At 45.7% G+C, this 16479-nt stretch overlaps 1 protein-coding gene and 1 long non-coding RNA gene across 3 annotated transcripts; one reads left to right on the top strand and one right to left on the bottom strand.

The window, feature by feature from the left end:
• Positions 1 to 201: 201 nt before the first annotated feature.
• LOC119866339 (elongin-C-like) lies at positions 202 to 1112 on the bottom strand. The gene is made up of 2 exons (XM_038577932.1): positions 983 to 1112; positions 202 to 362 (listed from the first exon to the last, which is right to left on the bottom strand). Exons 1-2 carry the CDS (start codon positions 1110 to 1112, stop codon positions 202 to 204), a joined length of 291 nt encoding a protein of 96 aa, XP_038433860.1.
• A 3202-nt stretch (positions 1113 to 4314) lies between these two features.
• On the top strand, positions 4315 to 15235 carry LOC111092795. Of its 2 annotated transcripts, XR_005379683.1 has the most exons (4): positions 4315 to 4376; positions 14131 to 14222; positions 14751 to 14909; positions 15035 to 15235. It is a non-coding gene; the product is annotated as an uncharacterized LOC111092795 (long non-coding RNA). The 2 variants fall into 2 exon arrangements; XR_005379684.1 differs by lacking the exons at positions 4315 to 4376; positions 14131 to 14222 and adding an exon at positions 14482 to 14605.
• Positions 15236 to 16479: the final 1244 nt, after the last annotated feature.

Raw genomic sequence — 16479 nt, 5'->3', positions numbered from 1 at the left:
AATTTATTTTTTTAAAGATTTTATTTATTTATTCATGAGAGAGACACAGAGAGAGAGAGGCAGAGACACAGAGGGAGAAGTAGGCTCCATGCAGGGAGCCCCATGTGGGACTGGATCCCGGGTCTCCAGGATCACACCCTGGGCCAAAGGCAGGCGCCAAACCGCTGAGCCACCCAGGGATCTCCTTATAATTTATTTTATTTAACGATCTAGAAAGGTCGTAGTCATCAGCAGCTCCAGTGCAGTTTCAGGTGCAATTGGGAATTCAGGAATCACTGTGGAGCTGTTAGTGTAGCAAAACTTGTAGGTAAAATACGTGCATGCTTTTGATAGCACACATGAAGGGATCTCTCTATTTTTTATTTATTTTTTACTTATTTATTTTTATTTTTTTAAGGGATCTGTCTAAAACTGACTCCATTACTTTTTTTCTTTCTTTCTTTTCTCTTTTTAAAATAGGCTCCAGGCCCAGAGTAGAGCCCAACACAGGGCTTGAACTCACAACCCTGAGATCAGGACCTGAGCTGAGATCAAGAGTCAGAGGTTTGGGATCCCTGGGTGGCGCAGCGGTTTGGCGCCTGCCTTTGGCCCGGGGCGCGATCCTGGAGACCCGGGATCGAATCCCACGTCGGGCTCCCGGTGCATGGAGCCTGCTTCTCCCTCTGCCTGTGTCTCTGCCTCTCTCTCTCTCTGTGACTATCATGAATAAATAAATAAAATCTTTAAAAAAAAAAAAAAGAGTCAGAGGTTTAATCAACTGAACCACCCAGGTTCCCTCATTAGTTGTTTTTTTTTTTTTTTTAAGATTTTATTTATTTATTCATGAGAGACCCACACAGACACAGAGAGGCAGAGACCCAGGCAGAGGGAGAAGCAGGCTCCATGCAGGGAGCCCGACATTGGACTCGATCCAGGATCTCCAGGATCACGCCCTGAGCCAAAGTCAGGCACTAAACCACTGAGCCATCCAGGGATTCCCGCCCCTCATTAGTTTTGTTCTCTGCAAGCTGACCTGGGCCACTCAACATGGCTTTTCTTGTTCCCAACGTTAGTGCATGTTCTCTTTTTACAATAAATTCATGACCATCAGAAGATACCAATTTGATATACATGGTGGCAGAGCCTTCACAGCCACCATAGGTTTTCTCCAACCGTTATGTTCTTATTAAATTTGAATTTACTTCCACAGGAATGTTAGTTTCTCACCAGCCCTACAGCCACCACAGCCATCTACAGCTACCTCGCCAGGCCCCCATGCCCAGCCACAGCCCCTACTCCAGGGCCGCCCCCTCACCCCCAGCTGCCTGCCACCCCAGGGCCCGTTATTGAACATTTTTGGAAGACATTTACGAAGTAGATGGTTATTACGCCCACTTTATAGATGAGGAAAGTAGAGCTCACTGCAGTTAAATGATCTACTTAAGGCTATACAACAATTGGCAGCCATACATTCAAGCATAGGAGGTCTGGTTCTTCCCCAAAATCCACTCTTCTAACTTGTGGTCCAGCCTCTTGTGTGTTCCATTCCTACCTGAAGTACTCTACACCAGAGCCAGATGTTCCATGCGGACCACGAAGAGGAAAAATGTGTGAGGGGTGGGGCAGGGGGTGTTCTCTTTCTCTGATAGAATAACTAACAAATTTTAGCAGTCAGGTATTGTTGCAGAAAATGCCTCAATCTGAGCTCTCTGGCCTGTAGGTGACTGTGCTGTAGGGGGAAGAAAACTGGCTGTACCGAAACATTATTTCTTATTGTGACTTGGATTTAATAAGCAGGAGCCTCTGGAGCACCTGGCTGCCTCAGTTTAGAGCCTCTCGCTCTTGATCTCAGGGTCATATGTTTGAGCCCCATATTTGTGATAGACATTTCCTAAAAATAAAAAAAAAATTTTTTTAAATCAGACTAGCCCTATCTAAAGTTAAAGTCTTATCTTCCACCTCCCCTTCACCTGGAAAACCTTTAAGAATTGATCAAATGGGAATGCCTGGGGGGCTCAGTGGTTGAGCATCTGCCTTTTTTTTTTTTTTTTGTCTTTTTTTTTTTAAGATTTTATTCATTTATTCATGAGAGACACAGAGAGAGAGAGGCAGAGAAACAGGCAGAGGGAGAAGCAGGCTCTATGCAGGGAGCCCGACATGAGACTCGATCCCCGGCCTCCAGGATCAGGCCCTGGGCAAAGGCGGCACTAAGCTGCTGAGCCACCTGGGCTACCCGAGCCTCTGCCTTTGGCTCAGGGCGTGACCTCGGGGTCCTGGGGTCGAGTCCCACATGGGGCTCCCTGTGTGGAGCTTGCTTCTCCCTCTGCCTACATCTCTGCCTCTCTCTCTCTATGTCTCTCATGAATAAAGAATTGATCAAATGGAGACACCGGGTGGCTCAGTCGGTTGACGGTCTGACTCTTGATTTTGGCTCAGGTCATGAACTGAGGGTCCTGAGGTTGAACCCCCGCATGGGGGTCCCCGCTCATCAAGGAGTCTGCTCTAGATTGTTTCCCTCTGCCCCCCTCTCTCAAATACATAAATATTTGTAGAAATCCTAAAAGAATCGATCAAATGGGAAATGCATACGTGCCTCACTCCTCCCCATATATATATACACACAGATAATATAAAACCATGCATATATGATTACAATTTATTTAAAATGTATGCGGGGGGGGCACCTGGCTGGCTCAGTCAGTGGAGTCTGACTCTTGATCTTGGGGTTGTAAGTTCTAGCCCCACGTTGGATATAGAGATTTCTTAAAAATTAAATCTTAAAAATACATATATGTGGGGAAAAAATGGAGAAAAAGCCTAGAAAGAATATACCAAAATGTAACCAGTGTTTTGTTTTGTTTTGTTTTGTTTGAAGTGCTAGGATTTTTCTCAGTGTTTCTATATTTTCTGGGTGTTCCAAAATGTGCGAGTGCTATTTTAAAAGGAAAAAAATAAGCTATTTTTTAAAGGACAAAAGCCACTTATTCTCATGAAGCCTTCTCTGATGTCCACAGGTGGAGTTGAATGCTTTCCCCTTCGTTACCATCGTTGACTCTATTTAGAGCCATGTTGTACCACATAGACCTAACCCACTAGACTTGCCATCTATGTCCCATTCATTTTGTTTCTTCGGCCCCTAGCCCTCAAATGGGAACACTCAAACAGTAGTTACTGAATGGAATGAACATTTGTGAAAATGCAAGGTACAAAGAGGAGGGATCCCTGGGTGGCGCAGCGGTTTGGCGCCTGCCTTTGGCCCAGGGCGCGATCCTGGAGACCCAGGATCGAGTCCCACGTCGGGCTCCCAGTGCATGGAGCCTGCTTCTCCCTCTGCCTATGTCTCTGCCTCTCTCTCTCTCTCTCTCTCTCTGTGTGTGTGTGTGTGACTATCATAAATAAATAAAAAATTTTAAAAAATTACAAAGAGGAATGAACAGTGTCAAAGGGAAGCTTAGGATGAAAAGACTAATAAGGAGCACAGATACTGAAAAGGGAGTGATCCCTCAAGATTGGGGCATGGGGTCGTCCAGGTCTGGGAGAAGAGGAGGTGTTGAGTTAGGCGTTAACTCATTCACGCACTGATGAAATGCCAGGTAGAGTTCGGTTAGAATGAAAGTACGGGGGTCTGAATGTGTAAGAGATTTTTACTTTTTAATTTTAAAGTAAAATAATTTATTTTATACATAACAAACATCTTACCATTTTTATGTGTACAGTCTGTGACATTACATTGACGTTGTTGTGCAACCATCACCCACTATCAGTCTACACAACTTTTTCATCATCCGAAACTGAAACTCTGTACCCATTAAACAATAACTCCCCACTCTCCTCTTCCCTCCAGCAGACTTTGGTAACCACTATTGTACTTTCTATCTGGATGAATTTGACTATTCCAGTACCTTCTATAAGTAGAATTCTATAATATCTGTCCTTTTGTGTCTGGCTTATTTCATGCAGCAAAGCAAAAATGTCCTCATGGTTGCGTAAGAAATGTTTGAGGGATTGACTTGATGGCACAAAGGATTCAAATAAAGAAATACAGAAGAGGATGGAGATAAAACTGGAAAAGTACTTTGTGGCCAGATTGGGAAATGCCTTGAATGCAAGCTTAGGTAGCTGCTGTAGTGGGACCAGATGATTGTGGGAGATGGAACTGTTACAGTCTCTTGGAAAGTATTACAGCAATATCCTGTAAAATTATTTTTTTAAAATTTTTATTTATTTATGATAGTCAGAGAGAGAGAGGCAGAGACATAGGCAGAGGGAGAAGCAGGCTCCATGCACTGGGAGCCCGACGTGGGATTCGATCCCGGGTCTCCAGGATCGCGCCCTGGGCCAAAGGCAGGCGCTAAACCACTGTGCCACCCAGGGATCCCTATCCTGTAAAATTAAATGTAAGTACATCCTCACCTAGAGAAATAAACACATAACCCGGTACATAATGATAATACAAGAATGCTTATTGCAACATTGTTTACAATGACAAAAAATAATATTGTGTATAAGTAAGGGAATAGTTAAATAAATTACTGTACATCCAGATTGGGGAATAACTTGCAACTAAAGAAAAAGTATGTTCTAGCTATATATATTAACCTGGAGAAGTAGTAGAGTGGCATGTTAAGTGAAAAATTACATTACAGAGGAATTTATGAGGTATGATCGCATTTTATTTATTTAAGAGGGAGTGAAGGGCAGAGGGAGAGAGAGGGGGAGAGAGAGAGGATCCCAGCAGGCTACACGCCCAGCACGGAGCTGGACGCAACCCTGAGATCATGACCTGAACCAAAGAGTTGGACGCTTAACCAACTGAGCCACTCAGGCGCCCCTGCATTTTTAAGATTTAAAACAATGTAAGACTCTAATTATGAATAACTATATTTGTAAATGTTTCTATTCTACTCAACAAATATGTATTGAATTCCACCTGTGGGTCAGCCACTCTAAGCACCGGTTATATAGCAATGAACAAAACAGGTAAGTCTCCCTACCCTCACGGAACTTGCCTTCTAGTTGGAGAGCAGGAGCAGATAATAACTAAAGGAACAAATAAACTATATAGGAGTTTAGGTAGGGAGAAAATTAAATTGTTAGGGAGAAAATTAAAATTGAAGACACTGGGGGCAATTCTGGTATGTTGCACAATTTGAAGTGATACCATTCATCTTGGGGAGAAGTGAGGGACAGAGAGGAAATTCAGTAGGGTGATCAAGGAAGACCTTACTAAAAAGGGGATATTTATTTATTTATTTATAAATTTTATTTATTTATTTATTTATTTATTTATTTATTTATTTATTTATGAGAGAGAGAGAGAGAGGCAGAGACACAGGCAGAGGGAGAAGCAGGCTCCATGCAGGGATCCCGACGTGGGACTCCCTCCCGGGATTCCAGGATCAAGCCCTGGGCCAAAGGCAGGCACTAAACCACTGAGCCACCCAGGGATCCCCAAAAGGGGATATTTAATAAAAGATCTGAAAGGAGTAAGAGAATAAATGATGTAGATATCTGGGGGAAGAGCACTCTAGGCAAAGAGAACATAGAAGAGGGGATGACTGACTGGTTTGGTCCTAGAGCATGTGACTCTTGATCTTGGTGTTGTAAAGTGTATGTTGGATATAGAGATTACTTAAAAATAAAATCTTAAAAGAAAGAAAAAAAACGGGCAGCCCAGGTGGCTCAGTTGGTTAAGCATCTACCTAAGCTCAGGTCCTGGGATTGAGCTGAGCCCCACATCGGGCTCCCTGGCTTCTCCCTCTGCCCTTCTCCCTGGCTCATGGTCTTTTTTTCCTCTCAAATAAATAAAACCTTTAAAAATATATATAAAAAATTAAAAATTAAGTTTAAAAAAAGAGAGAAAGCATATAAGGGGAAATGTGGAAGAAAAGTATGAATATGGGGGCACCATATAGGGCACCTGGCTGGCTCAGTTAGTAGAGCATGTGACTCTTGATCTCTGGCTCATGAGTTCGAGCCCCATCTTGGGTGCAGAGATTACATACATACATACATACATAAAGAAAGCTATATTCTTTAAAAAAAAGAAAAAATCTAAATATATATATGTTACCCTAAAGGGTGAGATGGAAAGAGTGGATTATTAAATAGTTTTCCTTTATGTATGTCAGTATATTTGACTTTGTTACAACAAGCATGTGTTTATAATTAAAAACTAATAAAGAAAAAGGTGAACATCAAAATGAGGATAAATGTGTAAGATTAAATGACATAATAAAAATATGTAAAAACTGTTAAATGTTCTACCATTGTTATTCATTACCTCATACAAAGTTGGAACCCGTTGAACACTTCTGAGCAGAGGCATGAGATTATGGAGGCAATTTTTTTTTTAACTGGAGCAATATCATATACCAAAAAATTAGCCATTTTATTATTTTTTTAAGATCGTGTTTATTTCAGAGAGAGAGCATGAGCAGGGCAGAGGGCAGGCAGGAGAGGGAGAAGCCGACCGCTCCCTGAGCAGGGAGCCGAATGCTCCTCTTGATCCCAGGACCCTGGGCTCATGACTTGAGCCAAAGGCAGATGCTTAACCAGCTGAGCCCCCAGGTGCCCTTAGCCATTTTAAAGCGTACAATTCAGTGGTATTAAGTACATTCACGACGTTGTGCAACCACTTCTATCTAGGTCCAAAACATTTTCGTTGCCACCCCTAAAATATGTGGCGCCCCAAAAGCAGTTGCTCCCAATTTTCCTCTCCCTCCAGCCCCGGGCAACCACTAATTTGCTTTCTATCTCTATGGATATTTCAGATAAATGGAGTCATACCATATGTGACTTTATTTTTAAGATTTTATTTATTCATGAGAGACGCAGAGAGAGGCAGAGACACAGGCAGATGGAGATGCAGGCTCCCTGCAAGGAGCGGGACTCGATCCTGGGACCCTGGGATCACGCCCTGAGCAGAAGACAGAAGCTCCACCACTGAGCCACCCGGGCGTCCTAAAACGTGACCTTCTGTATCTGGCTCCTTTCACTTAACATTTTCAAGATGCATACATTTCTCAGCAAGTATCAGTATTTCATTTCTTTTCATGGCCGTGTAATGATCCATTGCTTACTGTGCCCTGTTTCGTGTATCCATTCAGTGGAGGAACATCTGGGTTGTTTCCACCTTCTGGCCCTTGTATATAGAATAGTACCGCTAGGGAAGCCCGGTGGCTCAGCGCTTGGATCCCGGAGTCCTTGGATCGAGTCCACGTCGTCGGGCCCCCTGCAGGGAGCCTGCTTCTCCCTCTGCCTGTGTCTCTGCCTCTCTGTGTCTCTCATGAATAAACAAACAAAATCTTTAAGAAAAAAAGAATAGTACTGCTATGCACATTCATGTCATGTAACAAACATTTGAGTACCTGTTTTCAGTTCTTTTGCTTAAATGCCTAGGAGTGGAATTGCTAGGTCATATGTTAATAGTATGTGTGACTTTTTGAGGACGCGCCAAGCTATTTTCCACAGCAGCTGTACCGAAGTACTTTCCAAAGTACAGGGGTTCTAATTTCTCCACATTATAACTAACATTTGTTGTTTGCCTTTTTTTTTAAATGACCATCCTAGTTAATGTGAAGTGGTGTTTCATTGTGGTTTTGATTTGCATTTCCTTAATGACTAATGATCTGAGCATCTTTTTATGTACTTGTTGGCCATTTGTAAATCTTTTTTGGAGAAATTTCTATTCAAGTCATTTACCCATTCTTTTTAAAGATTTTATTTATTTATTCATGAGAGACACACAGAGAGAGAAGTAGAGACACAGGCAGAGGGAGAAGCAGGCTCCCTGCAGGGAGCCCGACGTGGGACTCGATTCCAGGTCTCCAGGATCACACCCTGGGCTGAAGGTGGTACTAAACCACTGAGCCACCCAAGCCCCCATTTACCCATTTTTTTATTTTTTTATTTTTTTTAAAGATTTAATTTATTTATTCATGAGAGACACACACACACAGAGACAGAGAGGCAGAGACACAGGCAGAGGGAGAAGCAGGCTCCATGCAGGGAGCCTGATGGGGACTCGATCCCGGGACTCCAGGATCACGCCCTGGGGTGAAGGCAGGCGCTAAACCGCTGAGCCACCCAGGGATCCCCATTTACCCACTTTTTAAATTGGACTGTTGGTCTTTTTGTTGTTGACCTCTAAGAGTTCTTATATACTCTAGATACTAGGCCATTATCAGACATATGAGTCGCAATTATTTTCTCCTATTTTGTAGGTTGTATGGAAGAAATTTTAAGATAATTAATTTGAAAACCGTGTGTATAGGAAGGATTCCCAGAGCAATGCAGGGCAGAAAGACCAACTAGGAAGCCATTGTAGTTCTTCACGTTGCAGTGGACACAGAATAGTAATAATGGCAAAGTACCCCCAAAAGATGATGTACCACAAGTGACCGAAATTAGGAAAAGTCAAAGTGTAATGGATAAAATTAGCCATCTGTAAAAGTAGCCAATGACCTGGTGTAGTTTCAGGAAAGCATAATTCTATCAATATTCCTGAAGCCCTAGCAGCCTAATCACTTAAAGTAGAATGGCTGGAGCCCTAACACAATCAAACTCTAACCTAATCAATTATGATAAAATGGCTGAAGTGAACATAAACAGAATCAATTATATTAACTTGGCTGGAGCTGAGACCCAATCAATTGAATTGTACCTTGTGTTCACAAAAAGGGGAGATCATCTGAATAGAATTCCCCCTCCCCAGCCAACCAAAACTAGCTTGCCAGCCTCTCCCCAGTGACCTTTAGAGAAGAAGACTCCTTGTTTGGCCTACGTAAGTATCATCTTTGTTTATTTATAAAGAAGATGGATGTAGTTCTATTAGCCATTAAAATCATCTAACTAAAAAATAATTAAATAAAATAAAATAAAATAAAATAAATAAAATCATCCAACTAATTCTCGCTTGTTCACTGAGTAGCCTTCTATTTGTAATATTTGACTTCCAAAATTGTCAAGTGTTTTGGTTGGTCGATAGGATTGTCTAGGCCACCGTAAGTTATATGTGGAACATTAAATCAACCATATAGCTTATATTTCATGCTCTTTTGAGTTTGGTCAGCATAAATGAGTTCTCCTAAGATGAATTAATTTGACAAAATCAACTTCTGGGCATTCAAGCTGAGCCTCAGATCCTCCTAAAGAAGAAAACTCAACCGTGTTTCTGTCTCTTGTCACTCTCACATCAACCCAGGCACGGAAGGAGCCTTACTTATTTCACATAGTCAGAGAGGTAGTGGGGGGGGGGGGTGTTGTTTTGTTTTTCCATTTTAAGAGTGGAAGAAAACCTAGAAAGTGCTTCAGGTCCCCTAGGGCCACACATGGCTCACGTAGATTAGGTGCTGAATGTTCCAGCTCCCAGCCCAGGGCTTGCTCTGCCTCTTGCTACAGCAATCACTGATTGTTCCTACAGAATGGGAAACAGCACAAACAGTGGGATTTGCAGACAGGAGGGGGACAGCAGCTGTAGCTGATGACCTGGAGATGTGGGCACATCCCCTCCACAAGATGACAAGTAAGGACACCTCAATCTTGAGTGCTCCGTAGGGGCACTTTCGGACAGTGAGGCAGGTCCTGGGGAGACAAGAGAAGGTCGCATCTTTCTGCCCCAACAGCAGTCTGGCTTTGTCTCTGAAGTGTGGGAAGTGTCTCCCCAACCACCCATGACTATGATGACATTTAAGACCACAAAGAGGAAGCTTTCTGGGATTATATAGCTGCGCTTGCATCCAAGAGAATGGGGTGGGACTTCTACCTGGATGAACTCTCAGGGCTGCTATTTTGCAGTTCAGCACCACCACCACCACCCCTGAATTAGCCTCCTCCTCACGACTGGGTCCACATAGTCAGCTGTGCAGAGAGCAGCCTTGCTGTGTGTGGTGCAGAACTGAATGTCAGCTATGCTTTCAGAGCTGACAGGGAATGGCCTTAGTTAGGAGCAGAGATACTCTTTTTTTTTTTAATACTTTATTTATTTATGAGAGAGAGAGGCAGAGACACAGGCAGAGGGAGAAGCAGGCTCCATGCAGGGAGCCGGACGTGGGACTCAATCCCAGGACCCCAGGATCACGCCCTGAGCCAAAGGCAGACGCTCAACCGCTGACCCCCCCAGGCGTCCCAAATAAATAAAATCTTAAAAAGAAAGAAAGAAAGAAAGAAATATGAGGCGAGGTCATCTGCTGAGAGGGAAGTGGAAGGGGTGTTGGAGATTTCAGAAGAGAGAAATGGTGAAGCGATTATTGAGGAGAGTAGAAATGAGAACTTACCAGGGAAATGTAGTACTAGGCAGTGATGAATTTGGGGGGCATGCATTTAAAGTGATATTAGTCAGCAAGAATCTGAGACTTTTTCTCTAGCAAGATTTAGCTGCCCAGGTATAGATGTGGAGAAGCTAAATTGTTGGATTTAACCAGAATTGATTTTTTTTTAAGTTTCCTTAAGCAATCTCTACACCCAACAAGGGCTTAAACCAACAACCCCAAGATCAATAATCACATGCTCTACCAACTGAGCCAGCCAGATGCCCCAGAATTGATTTTTTTTTCCCCTCAGGAAAATATAATGGAGGGGGAAAGGGGCAAGGAAGTTAACAGTATTTGCAAATTTATAGTTCTGGATATGAAGGGGAGTGGATGGATCATTTAAAGAATAAAATAACAAAATAGCATCAATAGTTTAGGGTCCTTGAAGGAAAAGGGGTAATTGGATGGGAGGAGTGGCGTAGGGTGTGAGAAGAAATGGTGAACAGAAGTTAAGGTCCTTGGGACATTTCGGAGGATTTCATCTGGATTAAATTGTTCCAACTTTCTTTTCTATGCCAACCCTTGGTCTTTCCTTATTTCTTCTTTCCACCTCTCCTCCCACCAGAGAGTAAGAAACAATGAAGCCTGCTTTTCATTTCTCGCCTGGGTAACTGAGCTGCTGGCTCTCCACCAATCCTCTATATGGATCTCTGTCTCTTCACTCTGGAGAAGGAAAGCTGATAGTTGGGGGAAGATGAGGTCAGGAGATCGGCACCTTCCTTCTTGTGGGTGTCTCATTCTCTGCCAAGTGATCTCTTTGGGGAAAACATTGCCAGCGGAGCAGCAACCAGTTCATGAGCGTGGTTTCAGCTGCAGCCAGAGAGAACCGGACAAGGATAGCCGACAGGGAGTGTGTGAGGCCCTGGTGTAGACATGGGCTTTTTGGAAGAAGGTTTACACACACGAGAATTTGGGAAGGGGCCCAGAGGCACTTAGAAAATTAGACAACCTTTGGGATACCTCGGTGGCTCAGCAGTTTGGCGCCGCCTTCGGCCCAGGTCATGATCCTGGAGACCCGGGAACGAGTCCCGCGTCAGGCTCCCTGCATGGAGCCTGCTTCTCCCTCTGCCTGTGTCTCTGCTTCTCTCTCTCTGTCTCTCTCTGTGTATGTCTCTCATGAGTAAATAAATAAAATATTAAAAAAAAAAGAAAGAAAATTAGACAACCTCTATAGGTGTCTCTATGCTACACAGAGGTGGGGCCCAGCTCGCCACAGTGAGGAGAGCCCCCTTGTCAGCTCTGGCCAACATGGTCACTCCTAGAGACTGGAAGAAGCTCATCAAAGCCCTGCTAAGGTTTCCCAGCATAGGTCATCCGAGTTTACCCCAGTGCACTTGGAGGGACCGACCTACCCAGGAACTTTGATGGGCAACTCGACTCTAGGCAGGGAGTGGACCCTGAGCCTCCTCACCAAGACCTGCTCTGCTGTATCAGGAAACTTCAGGAAACCTCCTCTCCACCCAAACCCCTCTTAACGACATTGGGATTCCCATACACTGTAACTGGTCAAATCTTACAGGTTTTCCCCCCACAACGATGCATTTATAGATATTGCTTCCTCTGCTTAGAATGTTGTCTTCCATTTTCCTTCCTGGAAAATTCAGATTTTTTCATCTTTCAAGACTAGTTGAAAGTGTACCTCCTCTCCGAGGCCTTCCTTGAGACAGTTCCTCCTTTTCCTTTGTTACCCCCAAAACGAATTTATCTATTCTCACATCACTGTCCATATTCACTTACCGGTTTATACATGTGTCTGCACCATTAGACTGTGAATGCCCAAAGGTAAAAGATCACAACTTAGCTATCTTGCTGTCCTTCAAACTTAGCAATTTGGCAAATACTCTATAAGTATTTGTTGATAGTGACAGTATCTATACTCAGAACTAGACACCTCAAGGTATGTATACAAAAGACAAAACAGGGCAGCCCGGGGGGCTCAGCGGTTTAGCGCCTGCCTTAGGCCCAGGGCGCAATCCTGGAGACCCCGGATGGAGTCCCACATCGGGCTCCCGGTGCATGGAGCCTGCTTCTCCCTCTGCCTGTGTCTCTGCCTCTCTCTCTCTGTGTCTTTCATGAATAAATAAATAAAATATTAAAAAAAAAGACAAAACATAAAATGCAATTCTTTTCAATAAGTTTATATATTAGTTAACAACAATTTAATACTTTAATATATTTAATTATTTATTTAATAATAATATTAGATGTGCCACTCGATAGTGCTTACTATATCTCAGGCGATGATTCACTGAATTAAACATACATATCTGGCTTTTAACTCATTTACTTTTCTCTCTCTCTCTCTCTCTCTCTCTCTCTCTCTCTCTCTTTTAAGATTTTATTTATTTATTCATGAGAGACACAGAGAGAGAGGCAGAGAGAAGCAGGCTCCATGCAGGGAGCCCGATATGGGAATTGACCCCTGGACTCCAGGATCATGACCTGAGCCGAAGGCAGACGCTCAACCACTGAGCCACCCAGGCGTCCCTCATTTACTTCTCACAGTAATATAAAGTATTGTTATTATCCTCAAATTGCTGGGTGGGTAAAATTAGGCTTGGAGAGATTAAAGAATTTGCTTGAAACCTCAATGTGATTATCAGAGTACAGGCATTTCTTTTTTTTTTTTTTTTTTTAAGATTTTATTTATTTACTCATGAGAGACACAGAGAGAGAGAGGCAGAGACACAGGCGGAGGGAGAAGCAGGCTCCCCGCAGGGAGCCTCATGGGGGACTCGATCCCAGAACCCGGGATCACGCCCTGGGCTGAAGGCAGGCAGGCGCTCAACCACTGAGCCACCCAGGCGTCCCAGTACAGGCATTTCCAACTCCAAAATTCATGCTTTCAAAAAAATTTTTTAAAGATTTTTAAAATTTATTTAAGTAATCTCTATACCCACTATAAGGCTTGAACTCAGGACACCAAAATCAAAAATCTCATGCTCTTCCAACTGAGCCAGCCAGGGCCCCCCCCCAAATTCATGCTCTTAGCCTTTGTGCTATAGCAGTGCCTGAGTCAAGTTTTTTTTTTATTTCCGAGTCGAGTTTTATACCATCACGAATACAAAACAAATAATAATCATCACTAATAATAAAACAAAATCGTATGGTTCGATTTGTAAATAAAACATTTAAATCAGGTTACTAATTATTTGGTACATATAAGGAACTCATGGACTACACACTACATACATTGTCTCGTCATAATTATCCCTCATAATCACCTGTGTGGGGAGTTCTAGTCTCCCCATTTAAGAGTCTAGAGGAGTTTAAATAATTTTTAAAATTTTTTAAAATTTATTTATGATAGTCACAGAGAGAGAGAGAGAGAGAGAGAGGCAGAGACACAGGCAGAGGGAGAAGCAGGCTCCATGCACCGGGAGCCCGACGTGGGATTCGATCCCGGGTCTCCAGGATCGCGCCCTGGGCCAAAGGCAGGCGCCAAACCGCTGCGCCACCCAGGGATCCCAAGTTTAAATAATTTGCCTAAATGCCCAGTGCTGGGTTGAGCTGACACTCAAACCCCATCTCTCTTCCACTCCACACCGCCTCAGGTTGGAAGGAAGGGCCCAGCAGAGCATCCTGGTGGAGGGGAGGGCAGGAGCAAAGATAAGGAGGCTTGAACGAGGGCAGCCGGGTGGCTCAGGGGCGAGCGTCTCCCTCCGGCTCAGGGCGTGACCCCAGGGTCCCGGGATTGAGTCCTGCACCCGGCTTCCTGCATGGAGCCTGCTTCTCCCTCTGCCTGGGTCTCTGCCTCTCTCTCTCCCTGTGTCTCTCATGAATAAATAAATAATATGTGTATATATATATATATATATATTTTTTTTTTTTTTTAAAGGAGGCTGGAATGAGCAGGATGGCTGTGAAAATCAATAAATAGGCATCTGGCTGGCTTGGCTGATGGAGCATGCGGCTCTTGGTCTCAGGGTGGTGAGTTCAAACCCCACATTGGGTATTGGGTACAGAGCTTACTTAATAATAAATAAATAAATAAAAATAAAGTAGGCATCAGGTCTCCTCCTCTAAGGAGCAGAGGGTGAGGCTTCCTCGGCAGCTCCACCCCTGCAGAGGATTGCAACACAGTGAGGTGGGGGTAGGGGTTTGGGGTTCCTGGAAGGTGGCTGAAGCCCCATAAGGCTGGCCCTGTGCCACTGTGCGGCTAAAGGTGGCCCCGCCCATCAGTGCTGGTGGGAGAGCCATGGCCTGAGGGCTGGTTCCTGGAAGTCTAGCTGCCACCTGCCCCGCAAACTGCTGCATCCTAGGCCTGATGCCTCCAGAGTCAGGCTGCCCTGCTGGCTGCAGTTCTGTGCCAGGTGCCTCGCACACGGGCGTGTGGCCTCCAGGGGTGTTGTTCTTGTTCCTCAAGCCCCTGAGGCGCTCTGGTCCCCAGGCTTTGAAGCTTCCATCTCCTAATAATAACAGACTCACTTTCCTTTTTTTTTTTTCTTTTTTTTTAAGATTTTATTTATTCACCTGACAGAGAGAACACAAGCAGGGGGAGCGGCAGGCAGAGGCTGAGGGAGAAGCAGACCCCCACAGAGCAGGAGGCCCAATGCATGGGAGGCTGATCCCAGGACCTCAGGATCATGACCTGAGCCGAAGGCAGATGCTAACCAGGTGCTTAACCAGACGCTTAACCGACCGAGCCACCCAGGCGCTTCCAGACTCACTTTCCTATTGACTTCTTTTCATCTTCTCAACACCGCTAAATAGGTATTATCATTACCGTCTCTATTTTTCAGGTGAGGAGAGAAAGCTCGGGAAGGTTGGGCTGCCCAAGCCACATAGCCAGGAAATGCTGAGACTCAAGCCTAGGCTTCAGGATTCAGGATCCAGGATCCAGGATCCAGGGGCAGCCCGGGTGGCTCAGCAGTTTAGCGCCGCCTTCAGCCCAGGGCCTGATCCTGGAGTCCTGGGATCGAGTCCCACATCAGGCTCCCTGCATGGAGCCTGCTTCTACCCCTGCCTGTGTCTCTGCCTCTCTGTGTCTCTCATGAATAAATAAATAAAATCTTAAAAAAAAAAAAAAAAAGGATTGAGGATCCGGTCCTCCCTCATTCTGCTCTAACCATGCCCATGTCCCTTTCGAGGTTTAGAATGAAGCCCTGGGGCGGTTTCTTCGGGCTACTCTGGACTCCTCTAGTAGCCTTCGTCCTTTCGGGTACAGCGCTAGGCTCTGCTAGCAGGGCGTAGCTCTCGGATGTCAGAGTCTGGGAACCTCAGTCTTACCCACATCCCTGGACCTCTAAGCCCCAAGCTCTTTTGGCCTCAGTGTGGGGCTCAGGCTCCCCTCAACTCCTCAGTCAATCCTCTAAGAATTTTTTTTAAAGATTTTATTTATTTATTCATGAGAGATCCAGAGAGAGGGAGAGAGAGGGGCAGAGGCCCAGGCAGAGGGAGAAGCAGGTCCCTGCGGGGAGCCCGATGCTGACTCGATCCTGGGACCCCGGGGTCACGCCCTGGGCCCAAGGCAGCCGCTCAACCGCTGAGCCCCCAGGCGTCCAAATCCTCTAAGAATTCTTATCCCTGGAAAGCAACCCCCTCAAAGACTTTTTTTTGTCCTCTCCTTGCGCAAACTAGAGCACAAGGAACCCCCGGTGGATGGCTCGGGAGAGCTGGCTCTAACACCGGGGCCTCAGTTGGCTTTAGGAAGAGGGGCCTCAAGTATTCCCAGGTCCCGCCGGCCTCTACCTCCCCCAGCCATCGGGGCAACCGCCAGGCCCTGGTGCCCAGGATAACGCCCGGCCCTCCCCTGGCCTCCTGTGGCTGCCTCCCCTTTCCGTCTGTTGGGAGAGGAAGCCAGGGGGTGGCAGGGGCCAGCCTGCAGGGCACTGATAAAGGGCCAGGCCCGCCCCCGCCCCCGGGCCGCTGCGGTCAGAGCAGCGGGGAGCAGGCCAGGGGCGGCCCTGCCCTGGGGACCGGGACGGGCCGCCGGTTCCACCTTTACCCGCCCCGCCCTGCTCGGGAAGCCGCTTGCGTAACCGGGGGCGTTTGGCAACAGGCTTGCGGCCTGGCCTGGCCTGGTGGTGTGCGCCCCAGGGGTGAGGGGACGGATCGGGCCCGCAGGCCAGCGTCTTGGGGCGCGGGAGCCGCGTGGAGGGGACATGTGGCCGCGTGGTCCCCCCCCCCCCGCCTGCTGCCCGGCGGGGGGAGACTTGGGAGAAGGTGGGGGCCCGGCCGTCCAGGC

The sequence above is a fragment of the Canis lupus genome, chromosome 27 (genome assembly GCF_011100685.1).
Source record: "Canis lupus familiaris isolate Mischka breed German Shepherd chromosome 27, alternate assembly UU_Cfam_GSD_1.0, whole genome shotgun sequence".
Classification (NCBI taxonomy): domain Eukaryota; kingdom Metazoa; phylum Chordata; class Mammalia; order Carnivora; family Canidae; genus Canis; species Canis lupus.
Note: the sequence above shows the minus strand (reverse complement) of the source record. Positions and strands in the feature narration are given on the sequence as shown.

Excerpts from the sequence above, each read along its gene's own strand:
- LOC119866339 (XM_038577932.1), bottom strand. The coding sequence starts at position 1,112 with ATGTATATCAAATTGGTATCTTCTGATGGTCATGAATTTATTGTAAAA. Across the intron at positions 363-982 it reads AGAGAACAAAACTAATGAGG|TAAAAAATAGAGAGATCCCT; the intron begins GGCGGGAATCCC and ends GTAAAAAATAAA.